The sequence below is a fragment of the Eubalaena glacialis genome, chromosome 8 (assembly GCF_028564815.1).
Source record: "Eubalaena glacialis isolate mEubGla1 chromosome 8, mEubGla1.1.hap2.+ XY, whole genome shotgun sequence".
Lineage (NCBI taxonomy): Eukaryota > Metazoa > Chordata > Mammalia > Artiodactyla > Balaenidae > Eubalaena > Eubalaena glacialis.
Window position 1 is genome coordinate 21,008,520 of NC_083723.1, and position 18,194 is coordinate 21,026,713.

Consider the following 18,194-nt stretch of genomic DNA (forward strand, 5'->3'; position numbering starts at 1 on the left):
TCCCTGTGTTAGACAGTAGATCCTTGTTGATGATCTGTTTTATGGATATTAGTGTGCAGGTGTTAATCCCAACCTCCTAAGGTATCCCTCCAGCCCCACCTTTCCCCTTTGGTAACCATATGTTCGTTTTCTAAGTCCACGAGTCTGTTTCTGTTTTGTAAATTTGGTTATTTGTATCAATTTTTAGATCTCACCTGTAGGTGATATCATATGCTATTTGTCTTTCTCTGTCTGGCTTATTTCACTTAGTATTGTCACCTTCAGGTCCATCCATGTTGCTGCAAATGGCATTATTTCATTCTTTTTATGGGTGAGTAATAACCTTTTCATGTTCCACATCTTTTTTATCCAGTCCTCTGTCAATGGATATTTTGGTTGCTTCCATTTCGTTGCTATCTTAAATAGTGGTGCAATGAATTTTGGAGTGTATGTGTCTTTTCAAATATGTTTTTCCAGATATACACCTAGTAGTGGGATTGCTGGATCATGTGGTCCCTCAAATTTAATATTTTATGGAACCTCTATATTGTTCTCCATAGTGGCTGTTACTGGGTTACATTTGCATCAACAGCCTAGGAGGATTTCCTTTTCTCCGCGCTCTCTTCAGCATGTATTGCTTATTGACCTTGGATGATGGTCATTTTGCCTGGTGGTATGTGATACCTCATTGTAGTTTTGATTTTCATGTCTGTAATAATTAGGGATTTTAGCATCTTTTCATGTGATTTTTGTTCATCTCTATGTGTTCTTTGGAGATTGTCAAATTTAGATCTTCTTCCCCTGTTTTTGGTTGGGTTGTTTATTTGTTTGATTTAGAGCTTCATGAGCTCTTTGTATATTTTGGAGATTAATCCTTTGTTCATACTTCATTTGCAAACATTTTCTTCCATTCTGTGGATTGTCTTTTTGTTCATGATTTACTTTGCTATGCAAAAGCTTTTAACTTTTATTATATCCCCCTTTTTATTTTGCGTTTATTTTCATTACTCTAGGAGGTGGATTCGGAAAGATACTGCTCCGATTTTTGTCAAACAATTCTGCCTATGTTTTTGTCTAAGAGTTTTATAGCGCCTGCTCTTACATTTAGGTCTTTAATCTATTTTGAGTTCTTTTTTATGTATGATGTTAGAGAATGTTCTTGTTTTACTCTTTTACATGTAGTTTTCCAGTTTTCCCAGCACCACTTATTGAAGTGACTGTCTTTTCTCCATTGTATAGTCTTGCCTCCTTTGGTAGATTAATTGGTGCTTGAGTTCACTTCTGGTTTTTCTCTTCTTTTCTATTTATTTATGTTTCTGTTTTTGTGCTAGTACCATACTTTTTTGATGACTGTAACTTTGTAGTATAGTCTGAAGTCAGGGAGTCTGATTCATCCATCTCCGTTTTTCTTTCTAAGGATTGGTTTTTGTATTCTCGGTTTTTTTTGTTTCCATACAAATTAAAAAAATTTTTTGAGTTCTGTGAAAAATGCCATTGGCAATTTGATTGCGATTGCATTGAATCTGTAGATTGCCTTGGGTATTATAATGATTTTGACACTACTGATGGTTCTAATCCAACAACATGGTATATTTTTCCATCTGTTTGTGTCATTTTCGATTTCTTTCATCAACGTCTTATAGTTTTTAGAGTACAGGTCTTTAGCCTCCTTAGATTGGTTTATTCCTAGGTAGTTTATTCTTTTTGATGTGATGGTAAATGTGATTGTTTCTTTCATTTGTCTTTCTGATCTTTCATTTTTAGTGTTAGTAATGCAAGAAATTTCTGTATTAATTTTGTATCCTGCAGTTTACTGAATTCATAGATGAGCTCTAGTAGTTTTCTGGTAGCAACTTTAGGATTTTCTATGTATGATATCATGTCATCTGCAAACAGTGGCAGTTGTATTTCTTCTTTTCCAGTTTGGATTCCTTTTATTTCTTTTTCTTTTCTGATTGCTGTTGTTAGGACTTCCAAAACTATGTTGAATAAAAGTGGCAAGAGTGGACATCCTTGTCTTTTTCCTGATCTTAGGGGAAATGCTTTCAGCTTTTACTGTTGAGAATGCTGTTAGCTGTGCGTTTGTCATATATGGCCTTTATTATGTTTAGGTAGGTTCCCTCTATGACCACTTTCTGGAGAGTTTTTATCATAAATGGGTGTTGAATTTTGTCACACGTTTCCTGCATCTATTCAGATGATCATATGGTTTTTATTCTTCAGTTTGTTTATGTGGTGTATCACAGTGATTGATTTGCAGATACTGAAGATCCTTGCATCCCTGGGATAAATACCACTTGATCATATTGAGTGATGTTTTTAACGGATTGTTAGATTCAGTTTGATAGTATTTTGTTGAGGATTTTTGCAACTCTGTTTTTCAGTGATATTGGCCTGTAATTTTCGATTTTGTAGTATCTTTTTCTGGTTTTGGTATCAGGGTGATTGTGGCTTATGAGTGGTTCTTAAACTCCACTGTTGTAGGTGCAAGAGATACAGCCATGAACAAGGCAGAAAGGAAACCTGGCCTCCTTGGAAGTCAGGTTTATTGGAAGAGAGACAGTAGTCAAGTAAATGATGTGGAATATTGAAAGATGATTAGTGCTTTGAGGAATAATAAGGCAGAAAAGGAAGGGAAAGGAATAATAAGGCAGAAAAGGAAGATGATTAGTGCTTTGAGGAATAATAAGGCAGAAAAGGGTGAGAACTGCATTCTTTAATGAAGTGTAAGCTTTTTTTTTTTAAGGCAGTTTTTTTTTAGAAAATGTCAAAAAGAAGGCTCAATATGAACGCATTTAAACAGATGTGGCATCATGTAAGAGAGAAGACTCATTTGTCTTAATCCAATTTTTATTTTCTTATCATTTACCTACATCTTGTTTCCCCTTGTTTCCAATAAAAGCCTAGAACTAGATTAAATGCATGTTGACTTCTGTTATTTTCATAGATAACTATAAGTCCATACTTTATCCCTTTAAGTTGCCCAGATTATTGATTTTTATGAACTGCTAAGTGTGATAGAATTATTCATTTAAAAAATTTTAAAGACTATGTAAAGAATACTTACTTCAGATCGTTGGGCCAGTTCAGAATTTAATCAGATTTCTCGAAATTATTTTAATTAGATATTCGGACGCTAGAGTTTAATAATACAGATCTTCTAATTATTGTTTTGGAAGAAGAGGATAATATGATATATGTAGGGTTATGATGACTATATATAATGGAATTTACATCATTATAGTATGTTATGTTTAGGTATATGAATATGAAAGTGTTCTGGAAAAAACATGTGATTAAAGTATAAAATAACTAATAGAACAGCTCTAAACAAAGTGAAAATGGGTTATTAGCAGAGCTACACAATTGCATTGCCTGGTTAGAAAACAGTACTTCGTTCCTGATATTTGCCTTTTCTGGGTCATTGGAGCAGTGGGCCTGCTCACAGGCTTCAAGTTGTTCATGTGCTTTGTGCTCTTGCAGTGGCTCAGTGACCTTCTCTGATTGTTAGTGTTGATGATAGTCTCCAATAGTTAGGAGAAAGGAGGTTGGAGAACTTCAAAGAGGGAGGGAGGCAGGCACCTCCGAGTTTCATTAGTGGAAGGAGGCTGTCCTTATCAGTTACTGCTGTAGAAGTGAGAGGGACAGTCATATTGGAGTAGGAGAGAGACACGGGACTGAGGCTGCACAGCATGGCCTGGTAGAAAAAGTGGCACACCAGGGGTCTGGGAACCAGGCTCAGGCTCAGGAATCCTGTCCGTGTGTGACCTTATTTCTATCACAGTCCCTCAAGGAACTCTTTTTTTGGGGGGGTCGGGGGGAGGGATCTATGAAGTTAGGATAAGAGAGTTTCGGTGACGAGGATTGTTTTGAGATTCACGTGACACATGAAAGTACTTGGAAAATCTCATGCATTCTTTAGATGTATGATATTGAAGAATAGGATGCCCTTTGAAAAAATGATACGTACCAGTTATTTTATATTTGTACTATAGTAGGCCAGCAGGTTGCTTTTTTATTTTTATCAAGGGAAAAAAAATGCATGTATACAGGTTTTTTAAAAAAAATCATAGTACCGACAGGCTTTTAAGACAAATACCAGTCCCCTAACCAGCCTCTGCCACCCAGGCCCTTTTATTTCCTTTGGAGTTTGTCTTCATATTTCTTTTCTTTTTATTGTGGTATGAACACTTAACATGAGATCTACCCTCTTAAATTTGTCAGTGTACAATGCATTATTGTTGCCTGCAGGGACCATGTTGTACAGCAGATCCCTGGAGCTTCCCCATCTTGCTTAACTGAAGCTGTGTGCCCACTGATAGTAACTCCCCACGTTCCTCTCCCTCCCAGCCCCTGGCAACCACCATTCCACTCTTTGATTCTATGAATTTGACTATTTTAGATACCTCAGATATGTGGAATCATGCAGTGTTTGTTTTTCTGTGGTCCTTCACATTACTATCAGATGTAACCCACTCTGTACCCCTTCCCATCTCTCCCGTGCTTCTACTTGAGCTTTCCCCTTACTATTTACATTATTGTGACTATGTCAGTATTTTTCATTGATGAACCAAGTAATGTAGTATGGCCATGTCTCCTGTCTTACATACTTTTCCCTCTGAGGTTAATAATCCCTCTTTTTTCATCTGTTGAACTTTCTGTGTATTTATGACTAATCATTTCCCTCCTTTCCATGGCTTCTCAGGACCATTTTCCCGAAGGGGAGACCTTCAGGAGGTTTTCAGCACCAGGCTCTAATCTGGGCTGATGCCCTCCACGCTTTCTGTGGCTTCCTTCTGGGCTCTCCCTCACCGTCCTCCTGGGCCCCTTTCCCTCCTCACTGTGGCCGTTTCCTGCGTCCCACCTGTTCCCCATCTTGGATATTTTCTCCTTTTGGTGGAGCGCACTCTTAATGCACTTCCTGAGAGGGGGTGCACGGGAAGTCAGTTTTTTGAGACCTTGCTTGTCTAAAATGTCTTTATTCTCACTCTTTATTTTATTTATTTATTTATTTATTTATTTATGGCTGTGTTGGGTCTTCGTTTCTGTGCGAGGGCTTTCTGTAGTTGCGGCGAGCGGGGGCCACTCTTCATCGCGGTGCGCGGGCCTCTCACTATCGCGGCCTCTCTTGTTGCGGAGCACAAGCTCCAGACGCGCAGGCTCAGTAGTTGTGGCTCACGGGCCTAGTTGCTCCGCGGCATGTGGGATCCTCCCAGACCAGGGCTCAAACCCGTGTTCCTTGTATTGGCAGGCGGATTCTCAACCACTGCGCCACCAGGGAAGCCCTCACTCTTTATTTTAAATTGAAGTATAGTTGGTTTACAATGCTGTGCCAATCTCGGCTGTACAGCAGTGACTCAGTTATACACATAGAGACATTCTTTTTTTATATTCTTTTCCATTATGGTTTATCACGTGATACTGAATATAGTTCCCTGTGCTCTACAGTAGGACCCTGTTGTTTATCCATCCTGATATAATAGTTTACATCTGCTAACCCCAAACTCCCAGTCCTTCGCTCCCCTACCCCCGTACCCTTTGGTAACCACAGGTCTGTTCTCTATGTATGTGAGTCTGTTTCTGTTTTGTAGATAGGTTCATTTGTGCCATATTTTAGATTCCACATATAAGGGATATCATATGGTATTTGTGTTTCTCTTTCTGACTTACTTCACTTAGTATGATAATCTCTACTTGCAATAAAACAAGGTATGCCTGTATTTGTGTTTTTAAAAAATATGTAGTAAATGAGATAATACTTGGGAGTAAGTATAGTGGCGTGAGGCAGTATGTGTGGAGGCAGGCGGTGTGCCCTCGTGTGAGTGCTGTACCTTCTCTGGTTTTTTGTCTGTAAAATGGAGAGAGTTAATAACACCTACCTCCAGCATTGTGGTATTAAATGAAAAAAATTTTATGAAGCAGCACAGTTTCTAGCACATGGTAAGCACTCCATACATGTATTTTGTGTTATACGAAAGTACTTGATACATTAGATTCTGCTGCTGCATCATCATCATCATCATCATCATCATCATCATCATCATCATCCTGTGCCTCGTATGAAGCCTAACACATGCTAGGGACTCAACTGATACTCATTCCCTCTCCTTTCTTCCATAATTCTTGATAAGCACACCGTATGGCATTTGTTCACCAATGCTAACTACCAGCTTTGAGAACTGAGTTGAAAAATTCATTCATTCATCCATTCAACAAATTTTATCGTGCATGCTGTGTATTAGTCATTGAACCAGGCACTGTGAATGATTCCAAGTTGAATAAGACATGGGCTACATCCTGTGTACAGTGGACCAGGCAAAGAGCAGAACATCCAGAGATGCTGTGCAAACGCGTGGCGTGGAAGTGGAGAGGGGGAGTGAGCACGGCCGGCTGTGGAGACTCAGGGATGGCTCCGTGAAGGGCGTGCGATTTGATTGAGGTCTCGAAGGGATGAGAGAGAGAAGAAAGAGGGTCAGTGTCGTGCCGGGCTCCCAAGCTCAGGCTGGGAGCGAGGAGCAGTCCCAGTGTTGGGGGGAACACAGAGCCGTGTGCAGGAACTGAGTGAAACAGCTGGAAAGGAGGAGGGGCCGTCCACCGACAGGCTTACCACTGGGCTAAGGAGGTGAGACGTGCTTTGTCAAGCAGTACAGAACCAGTGACGATTTTTCAGCAGGGGAGAGAGTTACACCATAAGAAAAGTGTTTCTGAGGTGGCTCTAGTGTATGGAATGAGTTGACAGGAAGATGGTTGAGCCATCAGGAGGACTTGAACATGCCTAGATGTTACTTAGGATCTTAACTCGGATCTTAACTCTTAACTATGAGTAAGGAAGCAGGTAAATATGTAAGGGATCGATAGGGGTGGTGCCTGATTGCTTGTCGGGGTTGGGGCGTGCTTCCTTCTTCTTTCGCAATACTTGCAGAGGGCTTACTGTGTGCCAGCCTTTCCTAATTCAGTCCCCAGTAATGACATGTAGGTGCAATTATTATACCCATTTTTCAGATGAGGAAACTAAGGCTTAGGCTGGCTAAGGGCTATCTTGTCATCCTCCACCTCTGCTGCTCCTGCTCTGCCCCTTCTGGGCCCATTTCCTGTTTGGACCGGCTCTGACCTCTCAGTTTCCCTTCACCTGCATCTCCCCCATCTGCCCTCTCTCTCTGCCCTTTGCTGTCTCCTTTGTCCAGCTCTTTGTTTCTCCTGGCAGCTATTGTGACACACCCCAGGTCATCATTTAAACTTGAAAAGTGGTTTCTCTAAACATGAATTGGGTCATGTCTTTTTTTTTTTTTTCCTTTTCTTTTCTTAACGATGCTTCCTCACTGTCTCTGGGTGAAGCGTGGGATTCAAGGCTTTTACTGGGTTCTGATCCTTTATAGATTTCAGTTTGTCTTCTGCCCCCGAATGCCACTTTCCTACTTGGGTCTGTGCCTTTGCTTGGGCATTTTCTCCACCTGAAATGCCCTTCCCCCTTTCCTCTGCATCAGGAACTTCTCACCATTCTTCAGGAACCCACACAAGTTACTGTGTCTGTAATGCTTTCCGCAGCTGGGCTCTTCATTCCTTCTTATTGGGCTACAGCATGCCTTGTATTTTATTTAATTATTCAATACCATGCCTTTTTCAAAACTGATTTGCAGCAACTTATAAAAAGACATGTAGCAGTAAAAAACCAGATGGATAAACATACAAGAGCAAATGGACAATTAGGGTAGAAAAATAAAGCCAAGAAAGAGGTTAGCCTAGAAAATCTGTTCCATTGTTCCCTGCGATGTGCCCTGCCCTGTTCCCTTCTGCATATGGGCTGGAGGAGTCTTCAGCTTTTACTCTGAACTTCCTGTCAAAGCAAAAGTCAAAGCAGGATTGTCAGTTTTCCCCATGGTAGTCAAAGGAATAAAGCCAATTGCTCTGGAGAAGAAGAGCTTTTCCTGTTACAGGGAATCGAGAGCAGTGTTTCTGGGGTGTGTGGGAAGGTGGGGTCAGGGTGGGCTGGTACCCAGTCCTCAAGACAGCCAGCCCCACGGTACATGCTCGGCAGGTTTCACAAGGAAGAGACCTCCATGCAGCTGTGCGGCATAACACCACAGCACAGTTTATGAAAGTTTTATAAAAGCCAGGACTGTGACCCTAGAACACAGCTTCTTGTTGGTCCAGCTTAATCCAAGGATAAAATGAAGAATAAACAAAGGAATAATACTTAACACATTATGTTGTAGTTATTGTTTCACACCTCTTTGCCCCCAAAAGCGATCATCTTCTCATGGGCAGGGACCGTGTTCTGCTTTGGTTTGATCAGTGGTAGAAAACCTCAAAGGTAAGCAGTGAGGAGAACCATCTATGCCCGTGACTTTCCCAGCAGTCATCACAGTACTCTGCTCTGAATTCTGTGTACTCAGGAAGTCAGGTTCATGTGAGATCCATGATCTACACATCTGTGGTCAAAAGTTTTCGTTACTGTTTCTAGGGGCTGACCTCCTGAGGCAGTTTTCAGTAGCGAATGCAGCAGCTGAGTAAACAGCAGTAGCCAAGGGACTGCATCTCGGTTGGTCTACTTCTGGCACTTACAGAAGAGAGCCTTTAAAAATATTTCGTAAAGTCAGCAGTACTCCAAGTTTTAAGTTTAATTTTCCCTTTGTTGGTTGCATTTGGGAGTAACATCTTACATCGCCATATAGTGATTATTGAGTCAGATTCAGAAGTATGCACTTTCGAGAGAAAAGCAAAAATAACAAATTTATCGAATGACTTCAGTTCTCCCCAAAAACCCTTCTCGCTATAATTTAGGTCAAAAATGTATTTATGATGACACATACTTTTTTTTTTTTTTAATAGCTGCTTTTCTTTCTTTGTTTATACGTGTAGGAGCTCGATAAAGAACTCCCAGTGCTTAAGCCGTATTTTATCGATGACCCTGAAGAAGCTGGAGTGAGGGAAGCTGGCTTAAGAGTCACGTGGCTGGGACACGCGACAGTGATGGTGGAAATGGACGAGCTCATCTTGCTCACGGACCCCGTCTTCAGCGCTCGGGCCTCCCCGTCGCAGCGCGTGGGTCCCAAGCGGTTCCGTCGCCCCCCTTGCACCGTCGGTGAACTGCCCCGGGTAGACGCGGTCCTCATCAGCCACAACCACTACGACCACCTGGACCACAGTTCTGTCGTCGCTCTGAACGAGCGATTTGGTAATGAGCTGAGGTGGTTTGTGCCTCTGGGGCTCCTGGACTGGATGCAGAAGTGTGGCTGTGAGAACGTGATCGAGCTGGACTGGTGGGAGGAGAACTGCGTCCCCGGACACGACCGGGTGACGTTTGTGCTCACCCCTTCCCAGCACTGGTGTAAGAGGACTCTGACGGACGACAACAGGGTTCTCTGGGGCAGCTGGTCTGTCTTGGGGCCCTGGAACCGATTCTTTTTCGCAGGAGACACTGGTTATTGCTCTGCTTTTGAAGAGATAGGAAAAAGATTTGGACCTTTTGACCTTGCAGCTATTCCCATTGGAGCGTATGAACCAAGGTATGTAGTTGTCTAAAGAAAGCTACGTGATGAATTAGCTGGACTCCGAGTGATCTGTGGATTTAATGGTGGACTTTGTTATACGTTGGGTGGGGGATTGGTGGGCCAGAGTCAGTTAAAATTTTTCTTTGAATTTTAAAATACTTTAATTACAGTCATATCAGTTAAATAATTATTGTAGTTACTGAAATTACATTACCAAGAAAAAAGGACGACGGTTTAAAGAATTACTCTGCCTAGCCCGAAGTTCGTGTACTGTTCCGACTAAATTTAAACCTATCAGCCAGTACTCAAACCTGACTCTTGGTCTTTCTTTCACGTGGAGGATACTCCCCGTGAGTGGAATGCACCTATGCCCTGTCCTGTGTTTAGTGGAGAAAAAGCAAGGGCTTGGCCTATAGCATCAGTCCCTTGTGACGGTCTTACTGCAGGCAGCACTGAGGTTAGTCTGCTAAAGACATTGCTGCACTACTTACCACTTGCCCTGCAACCTCTCTGTACTGATTGCCTGTCTTCAGAGCACAGAGCAGATAAAGGTCACACGAGCATTTGAGACCCAGGAGACCCATCTGCTGCCTGTGTTTTCCTTAATACTGCCTATTTAAGGAAAAAAGAAGTGATTTCCAAGAATTCAGTTAGATTTCAGTCAACTCTGGTTGATATGTACAAGTTAAGAGAAAATAAACACTAAAAGTAACAAAGTAGGGGCTAATTTAAAAAATGTTTTATTTTCTGAAGTGCATGCACAGACTCATACAGAATGGTATGTAAGATGGCATTTTATTTAGGCAATCCTACAAACAGAAGAACACTGATACATAGATGAATTGAGCAAATCTGATCATTGGTTTCCATCAGATTGTTATACTTACTTCATTAACTTTTTAAGTTCACCAAAACCATTTCATTGCTAAGTATATTAATGCTTATTTCTCCCTTTTTTCTAGTTTCTTCATTTAAGGGACTAGATATTTTTACCTTACTAAAAAATTATTATAAGCCAATAGTAGTGCTTGAATTTCACTTTTCCACATAATTCTAATTCTGAATTCTAATGAAACCTCTTAAAACATCAGTCAACCTGTTTACAAATCAATTTTATATGGTATTGATCCTTATTCAGTATATGTTCTTAGTATATTAGAATACTTCTTACTTGTAATTGTGAAAATAATTTTCACATGTAGAAATACACAGACTTGTCATATATAGGTGATGATAAAATGTGTACAGCCGAAGTACACAAATGCACTCACATAATTCCCCCTTGCTGCTTGCACTGCAGCTGTCTTGTCACTAAGATGGGAGAAGGATGGGGAGGACAGTATTTGCTCTAAAGAATTAAATTGTAGTAGCCTCTACTCTGTATTCCAGTTCTCTAGTCAGTTCTAAAGTTTTATTTTTATTTTATTTTATTTTTTTTTGGCCGTGCTGCACGGCACGTGGGATCTTAGTTCCCTGACCAGGGATCGAACCCATGCCCCGTGCATTGGAAGCCTGGAGTCTTAACCACTGGACCACCAGGGAAGCCCCAGTACTAAAGTTTTAGAAATGTTGTTATCAACAAAACTTCAGAGTAGTCTATAACTGTAAGATGATCACACCCAAAACGATTTTCAATAATCTGCTTAGAATGTTTTCACCCTTACTTTTGGGATCTCCTATCATTGGGCATTCTATCCAAGTCGGTTAGGATTTTAACTTTTTATTTTAATTTGTATACCAGAGTAAACATTTTAAATTTATTTCAGATATGAAGGTAGAAAGGAATATGTCTATCCCTTTGATTTGAAGTAGGAGTTTTTAAAAAATCAATAGAGAGAAACAGCCAAAACTGTTTTCATCTTGCCCTGAATTCTAAGTGTCAGGAGATAAAGCAGAACAAGTGCTTCTCTAATCTCTTGCTGAGAACACAGTGGCTTTGTTTTGGGGCTCCCATCAGGCCCGGCAACTCCTAACAGTAAATAACAACCCTTGTGCTGTGCAGATGGATGAACTTTTCCATGACGTGTTCTACAAAGTGCAGCAGCCCCTCTGCTGAATCCAGATCCCTTAATCTTCACTGCAGTGTTCATTGCCAGTAGCAGACCCAGGATATAAATAATGTGAAGACACTGTTGTTTTTCCTCTTCTAAACTGCTGGCTGTGGGGGGGCTTCCCTGGTGGCGCAGTGGTTAAGGATCCGCCTGCCAATGCAGGGAACACGGGTTCAAGCCCCGGTCCAGGAAGATCCCACATGCTGCAGAGCAACTAAGCCCGTGCGCCACAACTACTGAGCCTGTGCTCTAGAGTCCGTGAGCCACAACTACTGAAGCCCGCATGCCACAACTACTGAAGTCCATGTGCCTAGAGCCCGTGCTCCGCAACAAGAAGCCACCACAATGAGAAGCCCGTGCACTGCAACGAAGAGCAGCCCCTGCTCGACGCAACTAGAGAAAGCCGGCGCGCAGCAACAAAGACCCAACACAGCCAAAAATAAATAAATTTATAAAAATAAATAAATAAATAAACTGCTGGCTGGGAAAGCAAAGGATCTGCCTGTATGTAGTACATTTTACTTTTGTATCAGAAATAATTCTTTCTCCTGAAAGTGTTGGCTTTGTCAACTCCCTACTCTTTTGGAAGAATTCTATGAAGTAGCTGCTGTACTTCATGCTTTGAATAAATTTTGTCTTGTTTAATCCTCACAATACCCTTGTGAAGTGGGCATAGCTTCTATTTCACAGACCAGGAAATGGCAGCTGGAGAAATTGAAGCAGCTCCAAAGGCATTCCCAGGAATCGGTAGAGCTGGGATTCACGCCCAGGCCCCCTGCCTCCAGAGCCGTCTCTTCCCAGGCATGAGGCAGCCTTTCACATTGCTAAACTCTCTCTATTTAGTCTCCCTTATGTACCCTTTCTTCTTGCCAAACCAAACACCTCACTCATCAGTTGTACGGTATTTAAATAAAATCCTTGAATAGTAACTGGATTTATTTGCTCCTGATTTTACAAATTATACACTAATTTTTGTTTCCTTTTCACTTTAGCACGTTAAAAAAAAATTGTTTCAGCAAGGTTATTTGCAACTGGAGTTTTGATTTCTAGTTCTTTACCCATTATTCCGTTTCTTTCATTCATACCAGGATTGCAAAATATCTGCTTTTTAAAGTAATAAGATATCTTCAGAATAAATCATCAGTAAAATAAAAATACATGTGAAACAAAATCCTACTATTCAAAGGGAAGTTTTGCTTGAGACTTATCTACTGTATAGCAGTTTGTACAAGACAGATTTTTGCTTATTTTTTTCCAGCAGAAAAGTGGACTGAAGGGAGATGGTTTTGCCTGCTGTGATATATTCCTGTGCAGAATGTTAAAGGTTGATTACATGAAGCAGTAATTAGAATTTATTGTATACTTAAAAGCCCAGATTTAATAAATTACTGTGTTTTATCAGGTGGTTTATGAAATACCAGCATGTAGACCCAGAAGAGGCTGTAAAGATTCACATTGATGTGCAGACAAAGAGATCTGTGGCAATTCACTGGGGAACTTTTGCCTTAGCAAATGAGGTGAGTGTGAGTGTGGTAACAATAACTTGTTACGTGTCTGACCGATGATGGGATTGATCACTGTACCCTGCAGTGTTCAGAAACCAAACTAGAATCAGAACCTGCATGGTCATCATGGTCATCAAGGGAATTAGGGTGGTAAATCATATTAATTAGTAAAACAATATTTATATACAGTGGAAAAAAAAATCCTCATTGCATGTTGTTCTTCTGGCTTATTTCTGTAGTTAATGAAGCATGTGTTTATATAACCAAAAACGTGTGTAGCCTTAGTAAATAGAAAAATGAACCATCATGTCATCCCTCCCAAGGGAGGCTTTTGTTCTGGCAGAAGATACAAGACATGCACATAATTACTCAAAGTGTTGTAAAGTGGGACAGATAAAGTGGTCTCAGAGTCAGGGACTGTTACTAATTGGAGGGATCAGGGAGAGCTTCATGGAAGAGTTGACATTTGAACTTGGCTGTGAAAAGGCAAGGAGGAAGGCATTTCAAGAGGAGGAAAGTGTGGGATTGGAGGCAGCAAGCATGGGGAATAGTGAGGAATCGGTTCAGCCAGAGTATGGATGATAGGGAGGGCAATGGGGGAAGTGAGGCTGGACAGCTTGGAAGTTTTCAGAAGTATGTTATTCATCCAGTAAACACTGACTTGGTGTCTGCTGTGTGCCAGGCATTGGGATAAATGGTGGTTTTATTCCTAGACTAGTACAGAAGAGCTTATTTTTCCTTAAGGTAGCTGAACCCTGGAACTCTGCTACTAGCCAGGGTTGTGGGATCAAGCAGAAGCTTAGCAAAAAGCATTCTCTCCTTTCCTCGATCCAGGGCCTGCCCTAAGCAAAATTTAGAAACAGATGACTGAACTTGGCTTCTTCTATTTTGCTCTGTGTGGCATCTTCCACTTTCCAGGGCCTCTCTGCAGGAGCCCTGTGCTTTTATGCTGTTGTAAGCACTCCCTCTCTGTCCTATTTCTGGCCTGCCCTCTCCCTAGTTGCATCTTATTCCAGAATTAATACACTGCCTGCCCCCTGCCGACTACCCCCTGATCAAAATTCCCATTCCGCAATGCTGTGGCCCTGAGCCACACTGTTGGGGGACAGAATGGAATCAGTAAATGAATGTCCACGGGCAGGGGAAGGGTGAAGGAGAATATGATGAGTGTGTGTGGTTTGTGTGTCTGTGTATTTGGAGAAGGGGGAAGTTTGACACTGGTTTCCATTGGTTTACCACTATTATTTAGAGGCAATGTCTTATTCCGTGTGTGTGTATGTATGTGTGTTCCATGTGTATATAGGTAAATTTAGATATATGTATGTCTATGTTCTATATATAACATATTTCAGCAACTTAGAAGAAGTAATAGTATTTTATTAAACCTTGCAAAGAGAAGAATCAAGGATGACTCCTGGATTTTTAACTTGAGTAACTGGGAAGGTGGTTATGTTCTTTACTGAGATGGGAAGATGAGGAGAGGAGAGAAAACCTCAGTCTTCAAGAGTTATTGTGTTATTCAGCCTTCAAGAATTACTCCTGTTTTAAATCTAAACTTCATCTTTATTTCTTAATGAAATATAAAATACACTCTCATTTAGTCTTTTTGACATTAGTTGCATAAATTTGAGAACTACGAGTTTGCTAAATAAATTATAAAATACATGGAATTTTGGGGGAGGATGTTTAGCCTATGCTTTGCAAACAGTTTTAAATGATTTGCATGTAAATAGTTGTAATAACTGCTTACTATAATACAAGCAGCTTAAGGATGTCATTGACTTGGCGACACTTTAAAATTGTACGTACAGCAACATCTGATTTATCTAAGGAATGATGAGTGAATTTCCTAAATGATGTATTTAAGCACTTAAACTTAACTGACTAGTTTTGGTAGAAACAAACTGTAGGCACTACATAATATGTGTTAACTTCTTAAATGACCAGGGTCTTTATTTTGAGTCTCTTCTGTTGGAATAGATCATAAAACAGTGACCCCTTTGAAAGGGAATGTATGAGCTGTCTGGGGCTGGTTGCCTGGCCCTTAATGGGTCCACACAGCTGGGAGCTTCTGCTTTCACCACTTACTCTTTTTCTTTCTTTTCCCACATCTTTATTGGATTAAAATTGCTTTACAATGCTGTGTTAGTTTTGCTGCACAGGTATATGCATACCTATATCCCCTCCCCATCCCACCCCTCTAGGTGGTCACAAAGCACCGAGCTGATCTCCCTGTGCTATACAGCAGCTTCCTACTAGCTATTTTATACATGGTAGTGTATATATGTCAGTGCTACTCTCAGTTCGTCCCACCCTCCCCTTCCCCCACTGTGTCCACAAGTCTGTCCTCTACGTCTGCATCTTTATTCCTGCCCTGTCACTAGGTTCAACAGTACCATTTTTCTAGATTCCATATATATGCGTTAATACACGGTATTTGTTTTTCTTTGTGACTTACTTTACTCTGTATGATGGACTCCAGGGCCACCCACATCACTACAAATGACTCAGTTTTCCTTTTTATGGCTGAGTAATATTCCATGGTATATATGTTTCTAATCTACTACCTTGCTTTATACATATTGTTTGGTCCCATGGCTATTGGGCATTTTTACCTTCCCTGCAGGATTAATGTGCTTGCACTAAGAGATAGCTATCAGTCACTCAGAGCCTTTCTTGCCTACTTCTAGAGCTCCCTTCTAGATGGTTGAAACAGGCGAGAATTGACCTATGAAGAAACTCAGAAAGATACTGCAACATCAAAATCCATACTAAATTATAGCTTATAACTAAAGTTACAGTTTAGGAAAGACATTATTAGTGTAGGGCAATTGTGTAAGTGTATTGTTGGCCAAGACTTGTAGCGAGAGCACAGGGGAAAAAAAAATTAACAGAACAATTATTTTTCATTGGGAAAGAATTTCATCATTTTGAAATCTCTTAAAAACAATTTTGCAAGGGAAGCTTCTTGACTTAGGCTATTATTTACAGTTAAATTTCATGGGGGATATATTAGCAATCTCCTATATGCATAAAGACTAAAAGTAGATTCCTGTTGTCAACTAACCCATTAATAAGTGGCTATCTCTAGGAATACTGGGTAAATAATACATAGTTAACCTCAGTTAGTCAGTGGGAAGGCATCCCTGACCCTCTAAACATAGCCATAAAACTAGAAGTGAGCAAGCGGGGAGAAAAGACCCACGTGTGGCCAGTAACTGTTAGCAATCTGTACATCTGAAGCCACAGAAAACCTGCCTGGTTTTCCTAGTACATCACTGGCTGGCCCTTCTTACTCTCTGCTGCTAGTTCCTCGTCAGCAGTGAGTGCCTTAGGACTCAGTCCAGGGGCCCCGTTTCTTCTCTAGTTGGTTACTCCCTTGGGGATCTCATTAGTCTTATGGCTTTAAACACCATCTATCCACTGTACCTCTCTAGCCCAGGTTTCCCCCTACAATCCATGTTTATATATCCAACTGCCTACTTGACGTCTCCACTTGGATGTCCATCAGGTACCCAAAACTCCAGTCTAAAACCAAACTTCCTGATCTTCCCTCAAAGTCACTTCTCTTAATCTCAGTAAATGGCAACACCCTCCTTCCAGTTCCTCAGGCCAAAACCTTTACACTCTTTCTCTCATATCCTCCCTCCAGCTTTTCCCCACATGCAGTCAGCTCATCCTTTAGACTGTATTTAGACTTTGAGTACCTCTTACCCCGGTCACTGATGCCACACTGCCCCTTACAGTCTGTTCTCAACGCTGCAGAGGGCAGCGACCTTTTACCCCTTAGATCAGATTGTGACACTCCTGTGCCAGAAGGACCTGCAGCTTTCCATCACACTCCCAGTCAAAGCCACAGCCCTCACAGCTGCCTACAAAGCCTGGTGCAATCTGCTCCCTCAGGTCTTTGTTCAAAGGTTGCCATCTCCAAGAGGACTTCTTAGATGGTTGTATTTAAAATTAAACCTCCACCCCCGACACTTACCAACTATATTCTCCCCAGAACATGTCACCCACTCAGATACTGTTTTCTTTATTCATTTCTTATCTGTCTCTGTATTGGGATGAAAGCTCTAGGAAGGCAAGGGTTTTTATTTAGTTCACTGACCTGGCCGCTCTCTGGGTCCTCACCAGCCATTGCTGCATGGAGGGTGGAAGACTTAACCACCGGCGATCAGAGTAGAGACTGTTTGATTTTTATTTCTGCTTTAATTTTCACATTTTATAGCTTTTCTAATTGAAATTGGGGAAAAAACCCTTTGTGTAATACCTGTTTTTTTCCTTTATTTGCTGTAAAAATAGCTACTATACACTGTAAAGATTTAGCTCGAAAGAGAAATAACTGGTGAAATGATTTCTTTCATACCTCTTGCTTTCTTTAACTATAACACATATTCAAGTGGTTTCAATTTATTTGGTAAACATTTGAGTGTGTTGAAACATTCTTCAACAGTGTGCTGTCTTTACTTTTTTTTTTTTTTTTTGAGTTATGAAAAGGTGAGGAAACGAAAGGTAACTCCACCTGTCAAATCTCTGTTCCTCGGGCCCCTCTTCAATCCATAGACTACAGAATCAGTATTTGGTTGGGGTTTGGGGATGACAACCCTTTTCCAGCCAAAAATATTTTCTCTAGCGTTTGCTTATACACACATACTCTTCCTTATAATCTAAGTTTGTGTGTTCTCCCAAAATATTGGTAACACTTAATTCTTTAGCATTGATTCCATTTAGACTGGGATTTCATGTAGGGAAATAGTGATCAGAGTTCATGCAGTCTAATAATGTTCGATCTAAGTTGGCCAAATTTGACATGCATGGTGTTAACAGATTGACAAATATGACATTTATATTGGCTTAATGATTCTATATTAGAAAGTGTGATTGACTCACTTGCTAATGCTTCAATGAAAAGGAAGAGCATTACTTTAAGTAGGCTATGTTGGTTATTTTAGTTTGAACTCTTGTTTGAAATATCCCCCCAAATATATGTATGCTTAATCTTTTTCCATTTTTGTTTCTCTCTGCCCTTTGCCAGCATTACTTAGAACCTCCAGTGAAACTGAGTGAGGCTCTAGAAAGATATGGACTTAAGACTGAAGATTTTTTTGTCTTGAAGCATGGAGAGTCAAGATACCTTAATACTGATGATGACAACTTTGAGTAAATAT

General features: G+C 40.7%; 1 protein-coding gene across 3 annotated transcripts in view; it reads left to right on the plus strand.

Annotated features, from left to right (window-relative positions):
* Positions 1 to 18,194, plus strand: part of NAPEPLD (N-acyl phosphatidylethanolamine phospholipase D) — a 40,617-nt gene extending 22,423 nt beyond the window's left edge. For 2 of the 3 annotated variants that reach the window (XM_061197629.1, XM_061197631.1), the window contains exons 3-5: positions 8,839 to 9,485; positions 12,924 to 13,038; positions 18,062 to 18,194. In XM_061197629.1, coding sequence (XP_061053612.1) covers positions 8,839 to 9,485; positions 12,924 to 13,038; positions 18,062 to 18,190 — 891 coding nt within the window. In that variant the 3' untranslated portion in view covers positions 18,191 to 18,194. The remainder of the gene's footprint in view (positions 1 to 8,838; positions 9,486 to 12,923; positions 13,039 to 18,061) is intronic. The other variant, XM_061197630.1, reaches the window with a different exon arrangement.